Below are 25,431 nucleotides of genomic sequence, written 5' to 3' on the forward strand. Positions count from 1 at the left end.
TTTTTTCTTTTTTCCGATCTCAAAGATTCTCTTTTCAAATATGGCGCACAGTAAGTGGAGTCCACTTTTTGAATTGTTTACCAAGTTTAATATTAAAACAAAATTTATATTCTTGCACTTATCGCGACGTTAGAATTATCTTGTTCTATCTCCACTTTTTGAAAAAATCGAGTTTTTATAGTTTTTGAATATGTTTTTCTATTTTATTTATATTGAAAACATATAAAACTTTAAATGTGGGGTTGCATGCCATATTGCATTGTTCTATCTCCTAAATAAGCAAATTTGAAAATGTTATCTTATTTTAACTCCGAATCATATATTTACAATTACATATTTGTACGGAATAATTTTGTTGTTATTGTAATTTTCAAAATGGCAACTAAAAATATTGACCAAAAAATGGAACATCCTCTAAATCAAAACGAAGGTATTTTTTCACTTAATTAGCGTTATAATTTTGCCAATTTTTTATTTTAATTATCCAGAATGCATAAAAAACAAAATAATTTATTATTTATGCATCCTAGATAATCAAGTAAAAAAGGTAATGGAGTTTTTTAATCTTTAGAGTCGCTTGGTATTACACCTTCTCGTAGGTCACCCCATGGTGGAATATCTAGAAATCGTAAAGCTGATACGAGTAATTGGAAACAAAATATAAGAAAAATGCAACGTCAGTCGGGTAAAGCTTATAAAAATTCAAAAGGTAAACAAGTGCCTGAAAGATCTATCGCAACGCTAAAAAGTTGCAGAAATTGTAAGTTCAAATGCTCTACTAATATCGAACGTCAAGTTATATTTGATAACTTTTGGACCTTAGATGATGACGATAAAAAACATTTTTTATTCAAAAACTACCGAAAAACTAGAGAAAAAACGCTGTCGGACAGCTGCTGGTGAAAATTCGATAAGAAAAATGTCTTATTATTATAGCTTCTTTGTTTCTAATACACAATATAGAGTTTGTAAATCCTACTATCTTTCAACATCGAATATTAGTAGCCAAAGAATAATTTACTTTCACAAATTTAATAAATGCTTAACTACTGGAACGCCAATGCAATCAAAATTTGGAAGACATGTAAAAAAAAGCTTACCGGAAGATTCTAAAAAAGTTGTACTAGACCATATAAATCTTTTCCCAAGAATTGAGGCCCATTATTGCAGGAAAAAAACATTTAAAGAGTATATGGAAGGATCACTCAATATAGGTAAACTGTATGATCTTTTTAAAATATATTGTGATGAAAATGACTATATACCAGTAAAAGAACATATGTATCGTTATATCTTCAATCACGAGTTCAACATAGAATTTCAAAAACCAAAGAAAGATTTATGTTTCACATGCTATGAATATTGCAACATTTTTAATGCAAGCAGTGAGCAGACAGATAGTTATAATAAGCACATAACATCAAGGAATGATACCAAAACTGAACGTGAAAAAGATCGTCAAAATGCTGATCCTAAAACTGCAGTTGTTTGTATTGATCTTAAAAATGTTTTAAGTTTGCCTCGGGCTAATGTTGGAAACTTTTATTACAAACAGAAACTTTTAAATTATAATTAACTGGTCATTGTTGGCTTAACAAGAAAGGTTATTGCGTCCTTTGACATGAAGCTATGGCTGGTCGTGGAGGAAATGATCTTGCCAGTGCTGTAACATGTCTGCTTCTGAAAATCATGGATGACCTTGACGTAAATAAGTTCATACTTTGGTTCGATTCATGTGTAACACAAAACCGCAATAGTTTCATGTCAGCAGCTTTATGTGAATTTATTATACGATACCCACAAATCATCCAATTTTGTAATTAAAATTATGTTGTTGAAATATCGATTTTTTTCTAGCTTCTTGGTATGTTCAGTGGATTTTTTATACGAAGAAATTTCGGGATGATGTAGTGTTTAACACATCATTGAACAAATATCCATTGATTTTTTTATTTTGCTGCGTTTTTCTTTGCCTATTTTAGAGCGTTGATGCTACGATATAAGCCAGTACTATAGTTGGCGACAATATAATTTTTAAAAGTTAACATCTTAGATAAGTTTTTATTTAATTAAATTAAGTTAAAACATCGCTTTATAATATATAAACTAATCCTAAAAGTTCTTTAAAGTATAATACAATATTTATTTATTTAATTAAATTAAGTTAAAACATCGCTTTATAATATATAAACTAATCCTTAAAAGCTCTTTAAAGTATAATACAATATTTCTAGTTCATTATGTAAATCTTTTTTTTCCGAGTTTTAAAATTACGGAAAGTTCTAGTCGACTTATATATAAGGGCTAGCCCTGATATATCGATATATATATATATATATATATATATATATATATATATATATATATATATATATATATATAAATCGGTATATAAAAACTACTACTACTACTACTACTTATAAGAATAATAATACTACAACTTTTACTACTAAATTTAAGTCAGAAAAAATTATAAGGTACTATTTATGTTTTGTTAAAAAAAAAGTTTAAAAAATTAGTCCTTAAAATACCCTTAACTGTTTAGAGACCCTTTAGGGTCACTGAAGCCATTTTAAGACGGGCAAAGACTTGAAAAGTTGTCGGTTGTATGAATTTGTTATGCTATTTATAGGTACTAGGATATCATTTAAGAAAGCTGTGGTTAAAATTTTTTTATTTTTTAAGATCTAAAAAATTTGTTAAATCCACGGAATATGGCTTATAATACTCTATTATTTAACATACTACCTGATACCACACAATACTCTATTATTTAACATACTACCTGAGCTACCGATATCAAACGATATTACGACGGAGCCAATTTGTCTTCTTTTTTGAAAACTAGAGTTATATTTGTTTATTATTTTTTAATAAAGATAACTTTGGAATAAAGCCACTTGAGCATTATTCATTGAAAATTACTAAGATTGAGCCATACTGCTTGAGCATTATATTACGTACTATTGAATGAACATCGTCAATACATCTGGTTTTATTTACGTTTAAATTCTTCGATTTAAACATACCACTGACTCCTTAAACAATAGGACATTTAGTTCGTTTTGTTTTTGATTTATTTTACATTTTAAAGTATTTAAAGTATTGTATTTTAATTTCTAACGAGGTACAAAACATTATTGTATGCACCATTAAAACATCATATCATAGTATGCTCCTTTATAAAACTCTTTCATAACTATAAGTAATGATAACGACTAAGTGAAAAAAAGTAAAAAGGTTTTCATAATATTAAATTATAAAGTACAGTTTAAATATAACTGATAAAAAGTATTTATTAGATATAAATAATAAGATAAAACTTAATTTGAATCTTTATAAATGCAATTTTTTATTTTTTTTTTACAAATCTTGACATTTAATATATGTACACTATGTATTTGAAAATATTAAATATTAACTTTTTATATTATTTATATGTTAAACACGTTTCTGGGCATAAAAAACAAATAATTCAAAGTAGAAAACAAATAAATTTCTTTAAACTAAAAGAAAGTGCTAAGAACCACTCGCAACGACTTCGTTTAACTAATTCATTCAAGACAAAAAATTTTATAAACTCAAAAATAAAAAACAGAGTTAGTTAACAAAATATTTACATTTTTAAATTTTGAAAAACTGAAAGTTGATTTAAAAAATCTTTTTTTACATTTACATTTCGAACTTTTTTTTACATTTATATCTCGAACTTTATACAAAAGTACTCTTAAAACATTGAAGACTACAAATATTTAGCAGACTTCACAATGTTAAAGCTAATACAAAACTACGGAACATCATTTGACCTGAAAATCCTTTTTTTAATTTAAACTTAAATCTAATAAACTATTGAAACTTCAAAATAATCGAAGAATCCGTAAAGCATACATTTATGCAAAACACCGTAATTAAAGACTGCAGTAAAGTTTAGAAAGGCTACGAAAAAATATCACGTTACTGCCATTAATGGTGGTAGCGATGGATGCATATTTTGATTGTCTATCATGATTTCTTCTTCATGCTCGCTCTCTTCGTAAGAGGACTCGTTGTGAACATTATTTTGAGCAGCACGACCAGAGTCAAGACCCTAGTGCATAAAAATCTATTAACACGTGTTCAAAAAATCAGAGTTTAAATTGAAAAGCCAAAAACAAACTTATTTAAAATAGTAAACATTAAAGTATACCGCGTATAAATTAAAGTATACCGCGTTTAAATTAAAGTATATCGCGTATAAATTAAAGTATAACGTGTTTAAATAAAGTATGACGCGTATAAATTAAAGTATAACGTGTATAAATTAGGTATGCATAGCGTTTTTGCTATTTGATTATTTATATTATGTACCATATATTACTTTTCTTACATCATTAGTAGCACTGTCCGAGAGTAATGGTTGTGTAAGATGCTGATAATGGTTACCAACACTTTCGTTCACCGGTAAATTGGCAAGACAAATAGCAGCAGTTACGATTGCCAAACCTAAGCAAAGAGTTTTAACCGTTTGAATACTTTTTTAACAGTTGTATTACGTATATAAAAAAAATTTGTCTCAACTTTATAAGGCAACGGTTTTAAATACTGTAAAAATATTTTAAAAGAACCACCTATTGCGACTAGTATTGTGACCCATGTAGCTGATACGACAACACTTTTAGCAAACAAACAATCCATAATAAATGATATGAAGGGAACAGGAATCAATGCACGGTTAGCAACTGACACTCCTAAACAAAAATTAGTTCAGATTAATAAACAAATAGGAAACAGTTTTAAATAAAACAATTTAACAAGAGTTGTACTCTATTACTTAGATTTGTGATCTGGTAAACAACTAATAATGTATGTTAACAACAAAAATGTATGTTAACAACAAAAATGCCAAAACATAAAAAGGGACAAACAGATTATGAACAAAAATTTCTTTAAAACTAGAAACAAGAATACATAAATAAAAAGCAACACAAAAACATAGACTCAAGTAAAAAAAGAAACACAAAAAACAAATGTACTAGTAAAAAAAGGAACACAAAAAACAAATATACTAGTAAAAAAAGAAACAAGAATACACAAAAGAAAAAGTGAAAAAAAAAATTATTTATATTATATATAATGTAAGTGTTCCACAATGGAAGTAGATCCTAGAATTGACTTTTATATTGAATTTAAGAATAATAAGTAGAAATGTTGACAAAATATTATTTTTCTTATGATAATGAAAAACGTAAATCACATAATCAGGAACAATACATTTATAATATTACTTATATTTTTTTATTTTGCAAATACTTTATGGTCTAATGAAGGTACTCTAGCTTTTGGTAATTAATTTTTTTTTAAAAATTGAAAGTCAATGGTCCCTTATTATACATACATACATTGTTAATCAAATTAAATTTTTATAAAACTATTAACTTAACAAAAGAAAATTTTAATTTAAAAAGATTTTTGCAATATGTTACTTAATGCTTTACAACACACGAAGACTTTAAAAACTATTAATGCTAACTGTTTTCTTGATAAAACTCAATAAAAAAAATGAGCTAAATATATCTATAGTTGTTCAAATTGCTATATAGGTATTAAATTGCTAAACATTCATTCATTTAGGTTAATAACATTCATTCATTGCAATGATTTGACAAATGATGGCAAAATTGAAAGAGGTTATAAAATTTTAAGAGGTTTTTTCAAAAAGATTTAATGACAAAAATTTAGTAAAAAAATTGAAAGAGGTAAAAAAACAAAAATCAATTTAAAGGGTTTGTAAATGCTTTTTTTATTTTTCAACAAATTTTTCAAGCTGCAAGCAAACACTAATTAGAGTTAGAAGTTACTGGAAGAGAAAAGATGAAGTTTATAGAGCAAGAAAACAATTGACAGACAACTTAAAAGATTGCATATTATATGAATCAAGAGAGCAAGATGAAGGAAGTGAATTCCAAAGAACTGATGTTTGAGGAAAAAAACTAGACAAATAAGAGTTTTTGGAGTGCTTAGGAATAGTCACAGAAAAAGGATGAGACTTAATTGAATGATGAGTAACACAAGAATGTAGATGGCACAAGAGATGCTAGCTCTTTATAGCAGTGCCCATTATAGTATTTGTAGAAAAGAGAAGCAACAATATGACCAAGTGATAATGGTTGGAAGTTGGCTTCAAGAGCAGGTCCAACTATGTTTACAATGCATTTTTGCACCTTGTCTAAAAGAGAAAGGGCATCATTAGAAGATCTGCCCCAGATAATGGCAACAGTATTCCATACAATAATGGATTTATAGAAATAGAGAATAGAATCCAGAGTAGGAAAGTGTAGAGTTTGATAAAGAGATGCAACCTTAGCAGATGCTAATTTTGCAACGGATTTGATATATGGTTTCCAAGAAAGATCGGAAGTAAGAGTTAATCCTAGAAGATGAAGGGTAGATGACTCATTGAGTACATTACTGTTCATGAATATAGGAAGATCTTAATTATTGCGGTAATGATTGGCTGAAAAAAATTGGGTTTTATCTGAATTAAAGTTCACCAGCCAGTATGAGCCCCATGCTGTAGCAGAAGTGAGATCCTTCTCAAGCTCAAATGCCCCCTCCAAGCAATCAGAGAGTGTTGGTTTTTATTAAGACAAGAATAAATGGTAGTATCATCAGCAAACAATGCCATCTAGAATATCTGTGAGATCATTAATGTAAATTAAAAAGAGTATAGGGCCAAGGATAGAACCTTGAAGAACCCCTGAAGTAACAGGATATGAAGAAGAGTGCTGTCCATTGAGAACAACTTTTATACTACAATTGGAAGGAAGGATTCTATAATCTTAAAGATGTGCCTGATACGCCATAAGAAGAAAGCTTAAGGAGAAGACCAACATGCCAAACTTTATCAAAAGGCTTAGAAACGTCACAAGCGATAGCCTTAACTTCTCCTACTCTATCTAATGTACGATAAAACCTATTGGTTATTACTGTTAGCAAATTGACTGTAGAAGGAGAAGATCAAAATCCATATTGATGATCAGTAAGTAAATTATTAGATTCAAGATGAGAGATTAAGTGTTTGTTAATTAAAGATTCAAAAACTTTGCTTATGATAGGAAGAAGACTAATGGGATGGTAGTTAGACGGTAGGTAATAGAGTAGCCTACTTTTTAAAACTTTATTTTTTAAAGATTTATTTAACCGGTCAAACCTGACTAGTATCAACTCATTTTAGGAGGTCAAAACAGTAATTTTGATCATTTCAGGCAGTAGTTGACCATTGACCACCCATTATTTTATGCGCAGTACATATATATATATCAAATAAATAAAAAAATAAAAAAATTATGTTTATGTAAAACTTTTAAATCACTCACCAACATCGAAATACAAATTGTGCAATAACAATGTAGCCAACCAACCTGTTGCAATGCCCAAAAATAAAATACTTGGAATTAGTTCAAAAGAATTCCAGACTACCTAAATATTGCAAAACACTTCATTAATATTGCAAAACATTTCATTAATATTTCAAAACACTTCATTAATATTGCAAAACATTTCATTAATATTGCAAACACTTCATTAATAATGCAAAACATTTCATTAATTTTACAAAACATACACTTCATTAAGATTCCACAAAATTCATTAAGAGTATGAATTAATGTCAAGCAAAAATTCATTAAGAATATGAATTAATGAGAAGCAAAATCACCTGTTCCTTGTTGAGAACCTCCCCTGATATCAACCAAATAAAAAATGCTACCAATCCACCAAATACATTTTGACCAATACTTGAAACTAAGTAATGTGTATCTTTTTGATGCATTTTCCAAAAAACTGAAACAATGATAAAATTATATATATTTTTTGATAACGGTCAAACATAAACATTTAAAAATATTTTGCACTATATCATATTCAAACAATAAATTAAATAATAGCCATAATCAAATGAAAAGTACACGGGGAAAAACGGCAGAGTCACATTTAAAAAGTTTTGAGAAAGTATATATTAATCATTCATAAAAGACTTTGCATAAAGTTAGGAAAAAAAAATTTTAATAAAAGTTACAAATATTTTATTAAAAATGTAAACTTCAGATAAATAATCGAGAAATAATTTTTTCTAATTTACTTCTATGCTTTATATGAAAACTTTTATAAATGATTAATATATACTTTCTCAAAACTTTTTAAATGTGACTCTGCGGTTTTTTCCTGTGTACTCTTCAAATGATATCAGAAGTAAAACAATAATATTCATTAAACTTAACATATTTGCTTCTGCTCAAGGAAAAAAAAAAAATATAAATAAAGTTAACCAGTAGCGATTCCTAAAAACATAGGTGCCAAGATGAGTGATATCGAACCCAAACATAACTCTTTTCCTGATAGACACGAATCATAATACAATTGTTCATTAGTATTGATTTTAATTATATCGTAAGAGCCATTAATTTTTACAATCGAAGGATGGACTGGAAAACAAGCAATAGATTGCACAAGTATCGGAAAATAAGCAATAATACTTCCAATTAAACCAAGTAATATTGAACATTTTTTTATCCAATGAATATTATCACTTAGCTATGAAAAAAAAAAATTTCTAAAACTGTATAAATTTATGATAAACTAATCTACAATATACTAAATAAATTAACAGCAAAAAATTATATATTTAAAAAGTTTATTTATTTCATTAATTCATTCATTTGTTAAAGACAAAATTCAAGTAACAAAATTAAAATAAAAAAGATCATATAAAAGAAATATTAAACAAAATCTAAAAAAAACGTATATCTTTTTTTTTTTTTTTTTTTTTTTTTTTGTTATTTCACCTCCCCAAGGCCCAGAAGGCCACTACAGATGAGGAGGCTACTTAATTGTGGTCATAACCCTCTCTCAACTCTATAACTTCGAAACACGAACCTTGACGAACAAGGCCGCTGCGCGGAGAAACAAGTTGAGCGCGGTACTACCAGGGACGTGGTGGGGATTGAACTCGGAACCTCTCGCTTATGAAGCGAGCGCTCTACCACTACACCACTACCGCATATCTAATAAAATATAAAAATACATTATATATAAAAACAATATCATAAAGAATTATATTAGTCTTCTCGTTCTACAGCTGACTTGCTAACTATTCTTAGATTCTAGATTTTTAGATTCTTAAATTCTAGTGTGGTCTAAATAGAGGTGGCGAGACAAGGTCTATTACTTTTGATATATCTAAAATTTTAATAAAGTTTGGCATGTTGGTCTTCTCCTTAAGCTTGCTTCACATAGTGTATCTAGGAAAAATTAAATCACTTTTTTTTAAACGGCAGTATTAAAGTTATACCCAAAGGCCAATACTCTTCTTCATTTCCAGGATGCCTCAAGATTCTATTCTTGAACCTGTATTGTTTCTTACCAACATTAATGATCTTCCTGACAATCTTATATCTAAAGTGGCTCTATTTGCTGACAAATCAACTTTATACTCGTGTCTTGACAATAAATCTTCTTTTTTTGATTGATTAAATTAGGCAACTGATCTTGAACAGCTTAGGGCTTAGGGCTCTGTGCTTAGGGCTTGCAGTAGCTTATAACTTTTAACTCCAACAAAAGTCAATTATTTACTGAAAACAACTATCGTAATTTTATCAAAATTCCTATTTTGATGAATGGCAACTCTCTCACTGAGTCCTCTTCTTTATGCCATCTTGGATTATTATTCACTACTGACCTCTCATGAAAACTATATATACAATCAATTGCAAAGTTAGAATCTGCTAAGATGTTTGATTTCATTGTCTACCTCTACAAATTTCTTATTCATCCCTGAATAAGAGATTTGTAAAAATCAACCAAGTCCAAAAATGCATTGCAAATGTAGTTAGCAGCTCTATTTCCGTTTTATAAGCTTTTTTTTTAATTGCAGTAAAATGTTTAAATCTTTTTTTACACATCTTTTTACAAAACATTAAAGATATTTTTTGAGCTTTTTAATTTTTTTTATAGCTGATGAAGGTTTAATTGTTTTGAGCTATTTTGACGGCTTTGCATTAACTCTTTTGAGTATATCAATAGCAAATAAAGATTTTTACAATGTGTTAATTTAAGTCTACCAGAATTTCTGATATAAAAAAAAGTTTCTTTAACTTTAGGTGTTAAAGAGCTCTTACTCCACAGTTAGTAATAGTAGTATAGATCTCTTTATGTTGTTATGTAGTTAAGATTAATGAAACTTAGTTTTTTGAGTGCAGTAAAGTTAGTTAAGATTAGGAAGTAACCGGAGCCCTGGCCAAATATGGGGTTTTTTACAACCCTGGCCCCGGCTAAACAATAATTCTAGCAGTGGTTATTAGTGGGGGCTAGGATATTATACTTTATATATATATATATATATATATATATATATATATATATATATATATATATATATATATATATATATATATATATATATATAGTATATACCGTGTGAGTGTGTGTGTGTATATATATATATATATATATATATATATATATATATATATATATATATATGGTATATATATATATATATATATATATATATATATATATATATATATATATATATATATATATATATATATATATATATATATGGTATATATATATATATATTTATAAATATATATATATATTTATAAATATATATATATATATTTATAAATATATATATATCGTATATATAGTGTGTGTGTATATATATAAATATATATATATATATATGTAAATAGTATATAAAGTATATGTATATATATATATATATATATATATATATATATATATATATATATATAAATAGTATATAAAGTATAAGTATATATATATATATATAGAGTATATAAAGTATATGTATATATATATATATATACACTGCAGGCCAAAAGTTTCCGGACACTTGGATTTTGTTTAATTTTTTAATTAAAACTCCCATAATTATTTCAAAAAAATTCTTATATCATATTTATTTTATAAAAGATACATATAGTTACTATTTAAGAAAAAAAAAAAGAAAAAAAAGAAAAGAAAAAAAATACTAACAACACTATTATTATTAAACTGTCTTTTCGTCAAAAAATAACCCACGAGTTTTTATCACTTTTTTTGCAATCCATGGCATCCTATTTATTAATTTATCTATTATTTCGGGTGTAATTGATAACCAGGATTCTTCTAATATCTGCCACAGGTGCTCTTTGGATGTTGGGCATTTTTGTCTGACCTTTCTGTCCAACTCTTCCCACAGTAACTCTATTGGGTTCAAATCTGGTGATTGGGCCGGCCAGGTCATGTTTTTGAGGACACCATTATCCTCTTGTTCCTTTATGTAGTTCTTACATAATTTTGAGGTGTGTTTAGGGTCATTGTCCTGCATAAAAACAAAACTACGACCAATAATTCTTAAGCCAGAAGGTATAGCATTGTTTTCTAGAAATGTTTTATATTGTTCTTTTTTCATAATACCCACCAATTTTAACTAGGTCACCAACACCAGCTGAAGAAAAACATCCCCATACCATAACTGACCCACCACCATGCTTGATTGTCGGCACTAAACACTCTGGGATCATTTTTTCTTTTGTTGTTCTTCTGATGTAAATTCTACGTCTTTGCCCAAACAGTTCAAATTTGGACTCGTCGGTCCATAGTACTTTTCCCCAGTCTCCTTCTGTCTAATTTTGGTGGTCTATAGCCCATTGTAACCTTTTCTTTTTATTTCCAATCCGTAGCAACGGTTTCCTGACCGCTATACGGCCAGAAAGTCCTGCTTGTCTAAGACGTCGTTTCGTAGTGGTTAATGAAATAGATTTTGAATGACTCCTATTAAAGCCTGAAGTTATTTCCGGGGCCGTAAGTCTTCGATTCCTTTTACTCATCAATATTATACTATTATCTTCTGCTTTTGTTGTTTTCCGTGGTCTACCAGATCTTTTTTTGTCTTCAAAAATGCCTGTTTCTTTCCATTGTTTGATGGCATCTTGTACAGTACTTCTGGCAACTTTTAATTTTTTGCAAATTTTATGAACTGAATAACTTTCTTTATGTAATGTAATTATTTCAGAACGTTTTGCAACCGTTAAAGAAAGTTTCTTACCCATATTTTTAGCTAAATAGTCGAATTATAAAATTTTAAAATTTTTTTCAAGATTTTTTAATGTAACCATCATTAATACCAAATGAAAACTAAACAAAACTAAATATTCTTAATCATTTTAGTCGGCTATCATTATATTATAAATATTTACTTCATGTTTCAACAAATAAATAACTTTAACAAGACCAAACTCTTAAGAGTAATGTAACGCTATATATCAAGTTAAAATAAACAATTAAAAAAACTTATTTATTTAAGTTTGAGGTCAGTAATACCCAATTACTGACCTCAAACTTACATAAACACTTAAAATTAGTAAGTTTAAGTATTATAAATTAATTTTATTGGTTAATTTAATGATACAGGATAGATTTTAGCTTTTTATATAAAAATATCAAGTGTCCGGAAACTTTTGGCCTGCAGTGTATATACACGCACACACATATATATAGTAAGTGACTGGAGTCCCAGCCCCACCTAAAAATGAGACTTTTTGCAAACCCAGCCCTGGCAAAATTATAAGATTTAGCAGGGGTTAATAACTGGGGCTAGAAAAAAAATTTATAAAACTTTTTGCATTATAATTTTATATTTACATTTACTATTTATTACATACTGGTATATATTTATATATTTTTAAACTCTAATTTACTTTCAACAAGATTGCAAGCAATCACTATTAAGTTATGAGTTATTTTAAAATAGAGGACAGTTAAAATACTAAAATGGTTAACTAAAGACTTTAAAAGTTGCAGGATGTATTAAAAATGAAAACACAAAGATGGGGAAGGCTTTTTTGATGTAAAAAGACAAAAAACTGAATTAATAAAGGTTTTTATAGCATGAAGGGACAGATACAGTAAAAGAATACAACTTGTTGAATAAGAAGCTAAATAAGAATGAATTTTGGTTTATTCTAATAGTGATGATAGCTCGTTTGAACATTGACCATGATAGTGTTTGTAGAAAAAAGAAAGAAATGCAACCTTACAACAATGGGAGAGTGATTGGCAGATAAAGCAGATCTAACTACATTTACAATGTGCTTTTAGACTTTGTCTGAGAGTAAGAGGGTTGTTATTCATCAATATAGGAATGCCAACAATATTGCAATATTTTTTGCAGTAAATAAGAGTTTTGTTGCCTTAAAAAATTTAAATCCACAAGCCACTGCAAGCCTTAGGGTGTTACAAAAGAGAGACCAGAATAAAAACCGGCGCTTGTTCTAAGCAATCAAAAAGTGAAGATTTTTTGTCAAGACAAGAGTATAAATTTAAGTCCTTAGCTAATAAGATACTTTAGATGTAAAATTTTCATGAAGATTGTTATCGTAGATACGAAACATTACAACAGCGAAGATAGAACTTTGTGGTATCCTTAAAGTTACTTGAAATAAAGTGGAGTGCAGGCCTTCAAAAATAACTTTAACTCTGCAGTTAGAAAGAAATAATTTATTAATCTCAAAAACTTTATATAAAGAAACTAATAAATGAGTGAAGACTAATTGTAGTATAGTTAGAGAGGTCAAAGTGTTTTCTAGAGTTTTAAAAATTGGAACCACTAATTTAGCACTTTCTATAAGTTTATCAAAAATTGAAGAGAATTCTAGAGAATACTTTTTAAGACTATGATGGAAATCTTGTCTGGAGCACAAACTGTAGAAGTGTTCAATCGAGAATTAACTTTAGAATTAGAAGCCACCATGATTTTAATATTTAACAATGGGTTAATCTGTTCAACTGGCAGGAAGAGTGTGGCCATTAGATTCAAGAGTTGAATTAGAGTAAGATTTTTTAGCAAAAAACTCTGCCTTATTCTGGGAAGAAGTAAAAAGTCAGACCCATGAATTAGAGATTAAATGTTGAATTTACTTAAGTTAATGACACTGCTGAAGACTTACCAAAAGTCTCAAGATCCTAACATCTGAGATAAGAAACAAGATTTAGTAAACTTAGAATAACAGAGCTTAACATCAGACAAGACTAGTAAGCGACCAAGGCTATGACCGGGGCCAGGTTTGATAACACATAGCCGCGACCGGGGATGAGTTTATGATCAGTGCTGCATTAGTATTGATACATCCTATAAAAATGTTATTTTTAATTAAAATTTATGATATGAGTTATAATTAAAAACAATACTTTTATAGGATCTATCAATATAAATGCAACCCCGGTCATAAACCCGGCCAGGGCTGCATTAAAATTGATAGATCCTAGAAAATATTGTTTTTAAATAAAACTCATATCATAAATTTTAATTAAAAATAACATTTTTATAGGATCTATCAATATTAATGCAGCCCTGATCATAAACTTGGCCCTGGTCATGGCTATGTGTTATCAAACCTAGCCCCGGCCCTGGCCCTGGTCGCTTACTAGACAGGATCTTTTTAAATTGGCTTTTTGGAATAATAAAAGGATATTTGTTTATAAGAGAGATGTTCTTTTAAAAAAGATGAAAAAAAAAAGATAACTGTTTAATAAAGCAACTGCTCAAGAGGGTAAAAAATGCGGAGTAGAATGAGGCATGACATAATATTGAAGAAAAGGTGTAGAAGCTTCCAAACTTTTATTCCAGAAGGAATATAAGCTTCTAATATGTGCTTTATGAATACATACTATGGGTATAAACATATTTTTGCTATTTATTTAGATGCTGACAAACAATACCCTTTCATATTTATATAAACTTTAGTATTTATATGGTATAGTATTTGCCAAAATAGAAGATAATCAGATAAATGTTTGGTGTGACTCTAACACAACAAGAAAAGGAGGCATAGTCCTAGACAGATTAGAAAAAGGCATCTTACAGGACAACATTTGTTAGAGAAGATTAAAGTGATTTAGGTACCAGCATGTAGAGAGGTAAAAGCTTCAGTAGAAAAAAGATAGTGGTAGAAGTAAGAAAACTTGAAGAGAGTGCCTTATATATTGTATGAATGAGGTTTAGTTGAAGTAAGAAAATGCTCTAGATCATTTATATTAGAGAAACAGCATAAAAGAGGAAAGCTAAAGCCTGATGATGACGATGATAATTATGATGATAATAATGATGATGATGATAATGATCATGATGGTAATGATGATTATGATGATCATGTTGATCATAATGGTTTTTATATATGAATGTATATACAAAATATAACATAAACTTTGAATAAAAAAAAACAACTTTCGGTCAGAAACCCGGCCCTGGTCAAATATCAACCCCGGTTGTTTACTATATATATATATATATATATATATATATATATATATATATATATATATATATATATATATATATATATATATCCACACACATATATACAGTAGGTGCCAAAATTATTTATATCTTCATAATTTTTATTAAGATTTGACTGATATATTTTACTTAGCCCATTTTTATGATAACCAACCCTGCAGAAATGTTAAATATATTGCATAGATCAGAGATCTATCATTTTTAAATTGGGTAATCCACATTTTACAAAGTTATATTTTTTTCATTGCAAAATCAGCAGTTTTTATATGCAACATAAATATTCATACGGTTGTGTTAAGATTATTTGATATGAATTTTTTTCAAATTTATGAAACTGTTTGATTAATATTTTGTTTAGTGGTTTATTTTGTGACTTAAATTTATGTGATAGTGGAATTTAATTCGTTAAAAACGTTTAAATATTCATTAAAATGCCTAAAACAAAAGAAATCAGTTTGGATTTAAAACAATTAATCATGGATGACCATAAAAGTGGTTTAGGTTACAGTAAAATAGCTCAAAAATATAAAAAATTTTTTTATATTTTTGAGCTATTTTAAAATATAAGACATAATACTGTAGAAAATATGAAGAGGCCGCCCACACAAGACATCATTTTGCAACAATAACAGAATTCTAAGAGAAATAACAAAGGAACCAACTCAGTCAGCTAGGAATATTAAAGAGATCCTTGATATTAATGTTTCGCATAGAACTATATAAAGGAGAATAAAATCAGTTGGATTCTATGGGTCTCACATGGCTAAAAAGCCCTCATCTCGAAAAAGAACAGAGTCTGCAGATTGCATTTTGCAAAAAAAATATGTTTCCAAGCCTATGAACTTCTGGAAAAAATCAATCTGGAGTGATAAAACAAAATTTCAGTTGAAAAATCTCAAAAAGAGACCAAAATTTCGAAAATTCTAAGGCAAACTGCTAAATATAAAGATTATCCAAACCACAATAAAACATGGCAGTGGTAACGTTATGCTTTGGGATTATTTTGGCTACAAAAGAGTAGGAAATTTGGTGCTAATCAATGAAATATTGACTGGAATAAAGTATGTGGAAATATTAGAGAATAATCTGCCACAACCTGTAGAGAAAATGGAACTTGAGGACTCATTCATCTTCCAACAAGATAATGATCCCAAGCATACAAGCAAGATTGCGCAAAATTATTTTAAGCAAAATAATATAGAAATGTTAAAATGGCCTGCACAGAGTCCCGATATTAACCCCATATAATATCTATGGAATTATTTGGACCAAAAAATTAAGAGAACCCAGTTTGGTTCTAAAAAAAGTAGATTTTTTCAGATCTTGCATAGATGCATGGAATAATATTCTAGTTGATCACCTGAAAGCCCTTGTGAACAGTTTACCCAGGAGGTTACAAACAGTCATTGATGCCAAGGGGTATCATACAAAATATTAAGTATTAATTACATATTTTATTACATTTTCAGATAATTTCTGCTTCTGCTCTTACTCTCACAGAAGATTCACAAAAAAAAAAGCGACCTTTAAGTCTGATTGGAATCAGTAGTGGTAAGTTTGTGGTATCACTAATATTTTGAGAGATGAGAAAACTATTTAACTAGTTTTTATTCTTATTTATACCATAAAATGTTGTGATATTTTATTATTTTTGAACTTTAATGTTCTTGAAAATTTTAATAACAAGTTAATCAATTGGCATTTTTCTGTCATTCAGCATTTTATTTTTCACTAGTACTAACAGAATGCTAAGCAGAAATCGTATTAAAAGAAATTCTTTGTTTTTGATGAAGAACATTGATGAATAAGACACTTAAAAATTTATTTCTTAAATGACCAGTTTTTTTTTACTAATTCATTTTCACAATAATACTACAGTTTACCATTCTATCTTGTATTTCCTTGCAACTTTTAATTCCATAAACTAATAAGTGTATATCATGATAAAAAAATATACTAATAAAATACTAGCATGCAAGCTTCAATGTCAAAACTTCATAGGATGTCGCATGATATGTGACATTACTTGACATGTAAAATACTGTCTCTACGATTGCACCATAAAATATGATTTATAGAAAGTTAATACAATTTTTTTTTCATAAATCATGTTTAAATCAACATTATTAATTTAAAAAAGTAATATTAAAAAACAAATACCCCAATAAATGGTACTCTTTCAATAAGAAAAATCCACCAATGAGGCGACACAATCGCTACTCCAATCAAAGTAGGTGGAAAATATTGAATACTATACACAAGTAATAAAAACGGCAACCCACTTTGAATAATTCCAATTACAACTACAAAAAAAATATATCATAAAAAAATATTGTCATAAAGTAGAACTACCAGAATTTACTTAACTATTGCAATACTAGTTTAATTGAATAATTAACTCAAAACAGTGTAGAAATGTTATTATGTAATAAGTTATAAATTTTTACTTAGAATACGGTTTTTCTAAAAATATTTGTTTATTATCTTTATTTATTCAATACAATCATGCTTTGTCAATAATTACATGTATAAAAAAAATTTTGTTTTATTTTGTGAATAGATATTTGCAGATTATAACAATTATAATCTGTAAATTATTATAAATAATTTTAATGTATTTTTAATGTTTATAAGGAATTTCATGTCTACTAATATAAACGGTGGAATTAAAGCCTTATAGATTTAAAGATAGATATATCCGGTGAAAAAGTAAAATTTGTTTATTGAACAATGCATAAAAATAGTTGCGCTAAAACTTAAAACCAATCAGGTTAAACATAGTTAAATTTGTGAAATATATTTAGTATATAGGCCATCTTATACAGGCGTGCATGCTTTTAATAAACACTGCACTTGTCATGTGATAAAATCAATTGTTATATAAAATCTAAAAAATTAAATTTTTAAGAGTTTGTTAAATATAAAATTTTTTGAAGTAATATTTTATTACTGGTTGTCACTGTATTGCTAACACCTGAATGAATATAACTTATAAAACTAACATTGTCTTCATAAATATTCACATGCTTGTTGGATTACTTTATTTTTTTTTACACCTTGTTCATTTACATTGTATTAAAATAATAGACAAGTTTTCCTGTAGCTGAATATTTTGGTTATTTTGATAAAAAAGTTAGTTTTATAAAAATTTAAACTTTTTATTTTATTTTGTCTGAATTCATTATATTTGTAAATAATGAGCATATTTTGTGTATTTGTGTTAATTTAAAGTTTTTTTGCAACAGTATGCAGTTTTTTAAATGTTACCTACTTCATTAAAATACCATTAACATAAAAATTAACTTCATTAAAGCACTGCTTAAAAATATCAATAGAGTTATTTAAATTAGTAAGCGACCGGGGCCAGGGCCGGGGCTAGGTTTGATAACACATAGCTATGACCAGGTTTATGATCAGGGCTGCATTAATATTGATAGATCCTATAAAAATGTTATTTTTAATTTCTTAAAATTTATGATATAAATTTTATTTAAAAACAATATTCATAGGATCTATCAATTTTAATGCAACCCCGGCCGGGTCTATGACCGGGGTTGCATTTATATTGATAGATCCTATAAAAGTATTGTTTTTAATTATAACTCATTTCATAAATTTTAATTAAAAATAACATTTTTATAGGACCTATCAATATTAATGCAGCACTGATCATAAACTCATCCCTGGTTGCGGCTATGTGTTATCAAACCTGGCCCCGGCCATAGCCCCGGTCGCTTACTAATTTAAATATTACCAAACAAAATTTTTTTTAAGCATAACGTAATTAGCATAGCATATAAAGCATTGTAGGTCTTGTTATAAAGCTCGGCACTTTATAACAATACCTGCAATGGCTGTTATTGTTTAAGATAAAAACTAATTTCATAAGAAAATGTTATCTAAAAATGCAATTTTACATTTGTTGTTTACTTAAATATGCTTTTTTTTTTTACATTTTTGTTTATTTTTTGACGACTTTTTTTACATTTTATATAATAGTAGGGTTAAATCATTATATTTCAACCAATTCGAAGAAAACTTTGTGGGTCACCATCTCTGATTTTCCTGATTTTTACATATTGTTATGTGCATTATGTAGATAGGCTAAATTTGAAATTTCAAACTTCCAAATACAATGATTCAGAAATTGAAGCCTTAAAAACATGACACAGTGGCCCCCCTCGATTTACAAATGTTAATTTTTATCTTAATGGAAAATCAAAACTACTTTATAATTTACAAATGGTCAAAACAGGCTACTTTAGAGCTGTATAACTCTTTTCTCACTTTCAACAAGTATCTCATTTTTTCTAGAACTATTTTCTGGATAGTTCTCTGTTTAAAAAAGTGGTTTTTATTAATTTGTGTTAAATTAGAAAAAAATTATGACCTCCTCTACTTTGGAAAAAATCATAAAATTGCTAAAATATGCCAAAACGAAACTAACTGTAGCATTATTCTGTTCATCCACAAGTCTTTTCTGATTAGCTACTACTGTCTGCAATACACAGGCAAAATATAGGCAGCTTGTTGCAGTTTAGAACTCAAATATATTCTTACCCCCCCCCCACCCTTAGGTGGTGGGGGTAAGGATATATTTGAGTTCTAAACTGCAACAAGCTGCCTATATTTGGATATATTAGGGGGGGGGGGGTGGAGTCCAGACCACATACAGACCACTAACCCATCTATAATAAAATTGAATTTAAAGAAATAACACCTTCAATTTAAAATTAACGATATTTAGGTATCTTTTATTTATATTTTATTATTATTTAATTATCTAAATATCTAAAATAATAAAGAGACCTTCAATTGAACCATAATGAAGGTAAATAAAAAGTTACTGCTCCCTTTATTTGTGCCCTTATCTACTATAAAGACCAGATCAAGAAGAGAGCAACCAACCATATATGTTTTTATTAAAAAATGACTTATAATTAGTTGCACCCTTCACAAATGCTAGTAGGCAGATTAGAGGGACACTGGTATTTAGTAACGCATTCAACCGCTGATAATTGAAAAATAGAGTTATTTAAAAATTCTGGCATTTTGGTCTGAATTTGACAAGTTTATATTATTTGCATTTTCAGATAGTTGCGTCTAATGGTCTTATATGCTGTTAATCTTGGATCAAAACAAAGTGTTAGAAAAATTTACAACCATCTCAAAATAGCTGAAAATTGGACTTTTAAGGCGAATGAACATTTTCTTTTTAGATATATTTGAGTTCTAAACTGCAACAAGCTGCCCATTTATTGCAAACTGTAGTAGCTAATCAGAAAACTTATCTGTAAAGACTTGTGGATGATAGTATAAGATGATAATTAATTTTTCGTGGTTATTCTGTAACTATAATGTCTAAAATAATTAAAATTTCTTATTTATTAAAATTTATGCAAGTGGTTTTGGCTGTAGATGATAATTTGTTCACGCCTAAATCTAAAGGTAAATATTTCTTTGCAACGAGTTTTACTTTTTATTACATTACCATGTTTAAAATATTAGCTAAAAATACACTCTACATAAATTGTCATAACATATGACAGTAAAATTTTTAATGATATATTAGGAATACCTATTCTTAATTTATAATTGTTATTCTTAATACATCATTGAGTATTTCAAGCTCGTTTTACAATGTTATACACTATGATAATGATTATCTTATAGATAAATGCTAGTTAGTTTCGCTATGGCATATTTTAGCAATTTTAGGATTTTTTCCAAAGTTGAGGAGGTCATAATTTTTCTCTAATTTAATACAAGTTAATAAAAACCACTTTTTTAAAGAGAGAACTATCCAGAAAATAGTTCTAGAAAAAATGAGATACTTGTTAAAAGTGAGAGAAAAGTTATACAGCTCTAAAGTAGTCTGTTTTGACCATTTGTAAATCAAGGGGGGCCACTTCATCGTGTTTTTAAGGCCACTGTGTCATGTTTCTAAGACTATAAATTCTGAACTGTTGTACTTGGAAGTCTGAAATTTCAAATTTAGCCTATCTACATAATGCACATAAAAATATGTAAAAATCAGGAAAATCAGAGATGGTGACCCACAAAGTTTTCTTCGAATTGGTTGAAATATAATGATTTGACCCAATAATAAATTAATGTTACGCTATGTAACGCTTCATAACTAGGCCTAAATTTAAATACCTACCTAATAGGCTCAAGATATATTTTTTTCATAAAACATACCTTAACATATTCTTTCAAAAATCATTAACAGTAGAAGCATTTTATACAAATTGAAAAATAATTAAAAATTTATTTTTAAAAAATAAATAAATAATAAAAGCAACTTTTCTTTGTTTTTTTAGGGAATGTTTTTTTAACCAGTACCCCCTAAGCTATTGATGGGTATGGCACTGACTAAGTTAAAAATGCAACTATATAAATTATGTTCTTTCATTTTTAGAATAGTTTACGTTTACGTTTTATATTTTAAAAAAGTTTTTAATTAAAAATATTAAACTAAAAATTCAAATAGCTTTTTTAAAAATACTAAAGCTTTAAAGTTCTCTATTTTCGTTTTTACAGCATTTTTTAATATGGTTTTTTTTTAAATTCTTATACTGGTCATATAAACTTATTAAGTTTATTTAAAGATAATTATGCCAAAACATTAAAAAAAAAATCTTCAATAACAAACTTTTTTACCTTAAAGACGCTCACAAAAACTTTTTTTATTATTATTATTGGATAATTAAATAATACTAAAGCATTATTTTATCTTAAATGTGCTTGATGACTTTTACTTTTTTTTTTTATGTAAGTTAAATATGATTCAACCTATTTCCTATTTTGGTTGATTACTAGTTATTAGAAAAATGTGAAAATTGTTTAAAAAGCTTAATTAATTATTAGAATTATTTAATAGATTTTATTTTTCATTTCATATTTATAATGTAACATATAAAAAGCAAAATAATATATTTACTATGACCAAAGTCATAAAAAGAATAGTCTGGAAAGGCAGGCCATTTTAAGTTGTTTTCATTGTTCAAGTTGAAAATCGGGTGGTCCGCGTAAATAAGGTGCAAAACAAACCTTAATGATGGCTGAATGTTCAGAAGATTTGAATCATTTTGAGCCCATTTTTGAGTTGCATCAAGACGAGCTTGATTCTATTTTTACAGTTATTGACCAGGATTTGTTAAATGTTGTTGCTGAAAAACAACATGCTTCAGATTACCACAAATAACACTTTTCTGTATATTTTGTAACAAAAAATGTTTGAGCTCAAGGGGTTTCCACATTACTCGGATTTTAAGTATGTAACCATGTATTGTTGCATCTTTCCGGTCAATCAGTTTAGAGGGATACAATTTCATCTGGGAACGCCTGTGTACTTTCAGATAGGGATCGATCTGTTATTATGTAGGCATATTTTTAGCACATATCGTTGTATCATGTTTTCAGATATTTATAAGGAAGAATACTATCAACAGTATATATCTATTTTATTTGCTGCTCAATATCAAGAAAGCGATAATTTGCGTGAGCACAAACTTGTTAACTCACGTAACAGATCAGGCTTGTGGAAAATGAAAATTAAGGCAATGTGTATTTTTATTATTGCTGAAACAACCTTTAAGAATATGGTTAGTAAGCTTACTAAGACTTATAGACTTATAAGTCTATCAATAAAATTGACAGCAAAGATATTCTATTCTTACTTTTTGAAGATATAAATTTTTTATAAAAATTTTCAAAGATTAGAAGTGAAACTGATACTTTTGTTATTAAAGAAGTTTGTTTATATGTTCTTAAAGACATTTTGAACTTGTATGTGAAAGCAAGGACGTTTTTCTATGTCAAGGATAATCTACAGGCTTACAAAATTAAAGTTCAACTAACTTAAGTCCAAGTCACTGCGAACTTCACTAAAAAAGAAGAGTACTTATTAATAAGAAATCATTAGAAAATATTTTTTACAATTAGTCTAATTTATCAAATAAGGATTTTGCTTTACGAAAAATTTTAGTAATTGGGAGTTGAAATCAAAAGATGACAATATAAAATTTACAAACACTTCATTTTGTGGGGATTCGAAACTTTACATAGTTAATAGTTTTTTGATAACATTTAGGGCCAACATTTTAGAGTTTTTATTACCATATTTTAAGGTTTTTTGGGAACTTTCCCATAAATTCTGAGCTTATTGAGTCTGTTTATTAAATTTTTTTATTTAATAAAATTATTAAATTAAAAAATCTGTCTGTTTAACAAATTTTATTTGATATCAACAAGGAAATTATATCTTAAAAGTAAAAAAAAACTTATTTTGATAAACCAGCCTTAAAAATTATAAAATATAAGTTGCTTTTAAAGATTAAATTTATATTTATCAACTTAAAATTTAACTACAAATTGCATATTTAAAACCTTAAATCTTCATGAATTAAAATATTGAAAAGATTAGATTGTAAAATAATATACATGAGTATTGAACTTTTCTAGAAATTATTGTCATGGTCAACCCTCGGAATTAGGGTTGGCATTTGGCAATGCTGACCTAACTGCCGACCTAAAATTGTTTGAGGTCGGCAATTTTTTGCCGACCTCATTTCTATCTTTCATGGTAACACTTTTGTATCAAATTTTTTTGCCAACCTCTAAAAAATTGAGGTCGGCAAATTATTACCGACCTCATTTTTCCTAATTTCGAGGGTTGCATGGTTAAGAATGCAAACCTTTTTCATCATTTTTTGAGCCACCTTTTCCCTTGTAATTAAGTTTAATCATTCAGTAGACTCATTCTAACTTCAATTATTAACTCCAATTCTCTTATTTAGATACAAATAGAGATCAGGCGCAGGTCCAGCATTTTTTGGTCTTTGAGAGAGCTACCTTCAAGGCATGGAGCAAACTCCAAACATTTGTTTATACTTATGTCAAATTTTTGCAATATGCTTTGCAAAAAATTGCAATGATTGGAGCATGAGTACAAAAACTTCCCAAAATTTTTGCCTCTCTGCCCCAATCATAACAGCAACAAGTTAGAGAAATATTTTTTGTACTATTCTCAACTAGATTTATATTCATCGATAAATTTCCAATTTCATAGTAAAATATTTTAGTGTTCAGAAATTAAGACCTTTTAAAGTTTGAACCTCCCTTAATTTAAGAGGGTTACAAATTTTATATGGTCATAACTTTTGAACATAATGAGATTAAACTATAAAACTTAAAAATTATTGATGAATATAAGTCTAGTTGAGAAAAGTACAAAAAAATTTTTTATCAACTTCTTGCCTTCACCTTTGGGACAGGGGGAAGAAAACTTTGAAACTTTTTTGTTCCCAGGCTACAATCATTGCTATTTTTTGCAAAGCATCCTTGTTTGACATAAGTATAAACATTTAAATGTTTGGAGTTTGCTTTATGTCTGGAAGTTATCTATCTCAAAGACCAAAAAATGCTGGATCTGCCCCTGATATAGATTGAAAGAGTTTTAAGTAGTCTATATTTTATGAAAGCAACCAAAAAAATTCAATGTTTGCTTTCAAAATAATGCTTAACAAGGGACCTTTTTTTTACACTAATGTTTTGTTTTAACTAAAGATTTTAAGCAACTATATAAATAAAACTGTGGCTACTATCTGTTAAAATTTTTTTACTTTGTTAATAATTATGATTTGAATATTTGAAAAATATAATGATTCAAATCATTATATTTTTCAAACGAGAAGTAGTACAACCATATATTGAACAATTTGCTGCAGATATTGCTTTTTTTACATTTTTATTTCAAATTTTTATAAAAAATTGTTTGTTTTGCACCTTAAAGTAGGTTGGGTACAAGAACCTAACATCAATCCAAAAACTATTGTTCCCAGGCCGTGTTTCCAGACTATTCATTCTTATGACTATGCTATGACCTACTTTATTTTTACCAATTTTAAAGTTCTTTTTTAAAAAAACTCTATTTAGAAGCGATTTCTGCAATTATGATATCGAACTTATTCATTCAAAGTTTAATTCTCCATTTTTACCTTTCTATCTAAAAAGCAAGTGACACAATAAAAATGTGAAGTTCTTTTAAATGCTATCTTTTAATGCAGCAATAGCTCTCTTGC

The 25,431-nt window shown here is 27.8% G+C and overlaps 1 protein-coding gene across 1 annotated transcript in view; it reads right to left on the reverse strand.

Moving 5' to 3' along the window:
- Positions 1-3,348: 3,348 nt before the first annotated feature.
- The window catches only part of LOC136080614 (uncharacterized), a 38,396-nt gene continuing 16,313 nt past the window's right edge, over positions 3,349-25,431 (reverse strand). Inside the window, exons 2-8 of the mRNA XM_065797481.1 lie at positions 17,507-17,649; positions 8,307-8,571; positions 7,697-7,821; positions 7,356-7,458; positions 4,608-4,727; positions 4,367-4,482; positions 3,349-4,087 (exon numbers count right to left, since the gene is read on the reverse strand). Coding sequence (XP_065653553.1) covers positions 3,950-4,087; positions 4,367-4,482; positions 4,608-4,727; positions 7,356-7,458; positions 7,697-7,821; positions 8,307-8,571; positions 17,507-17,649 — 1,010 coding nt within the window. The 3' untranslated portion in view covers positions 3,349-3,949. The remainder of the gene's footprint in view (positions 4,088-4,366; positions 4,483-4,607; positions 4,728-7,355; positions 7,459-7,696; positions 7,822-8,306; positions 8,572-17,506; positions 17,650-25,431) is intronic.

The sequence above is a fragment of the Hydra vulgaris genome, chromosome 05, assembly GCF_038396675.1.
Source record: "Hydra vulgaris chromosome 05, alternate assembly HydraT2T_AEP".
NCBI classification, from domain to species: Eukaryota; Metazoa; Cnidaria; class Hydrozoa; order Anthoathecata; family Hydridae; genus Hydra; species Hydra vulgaris.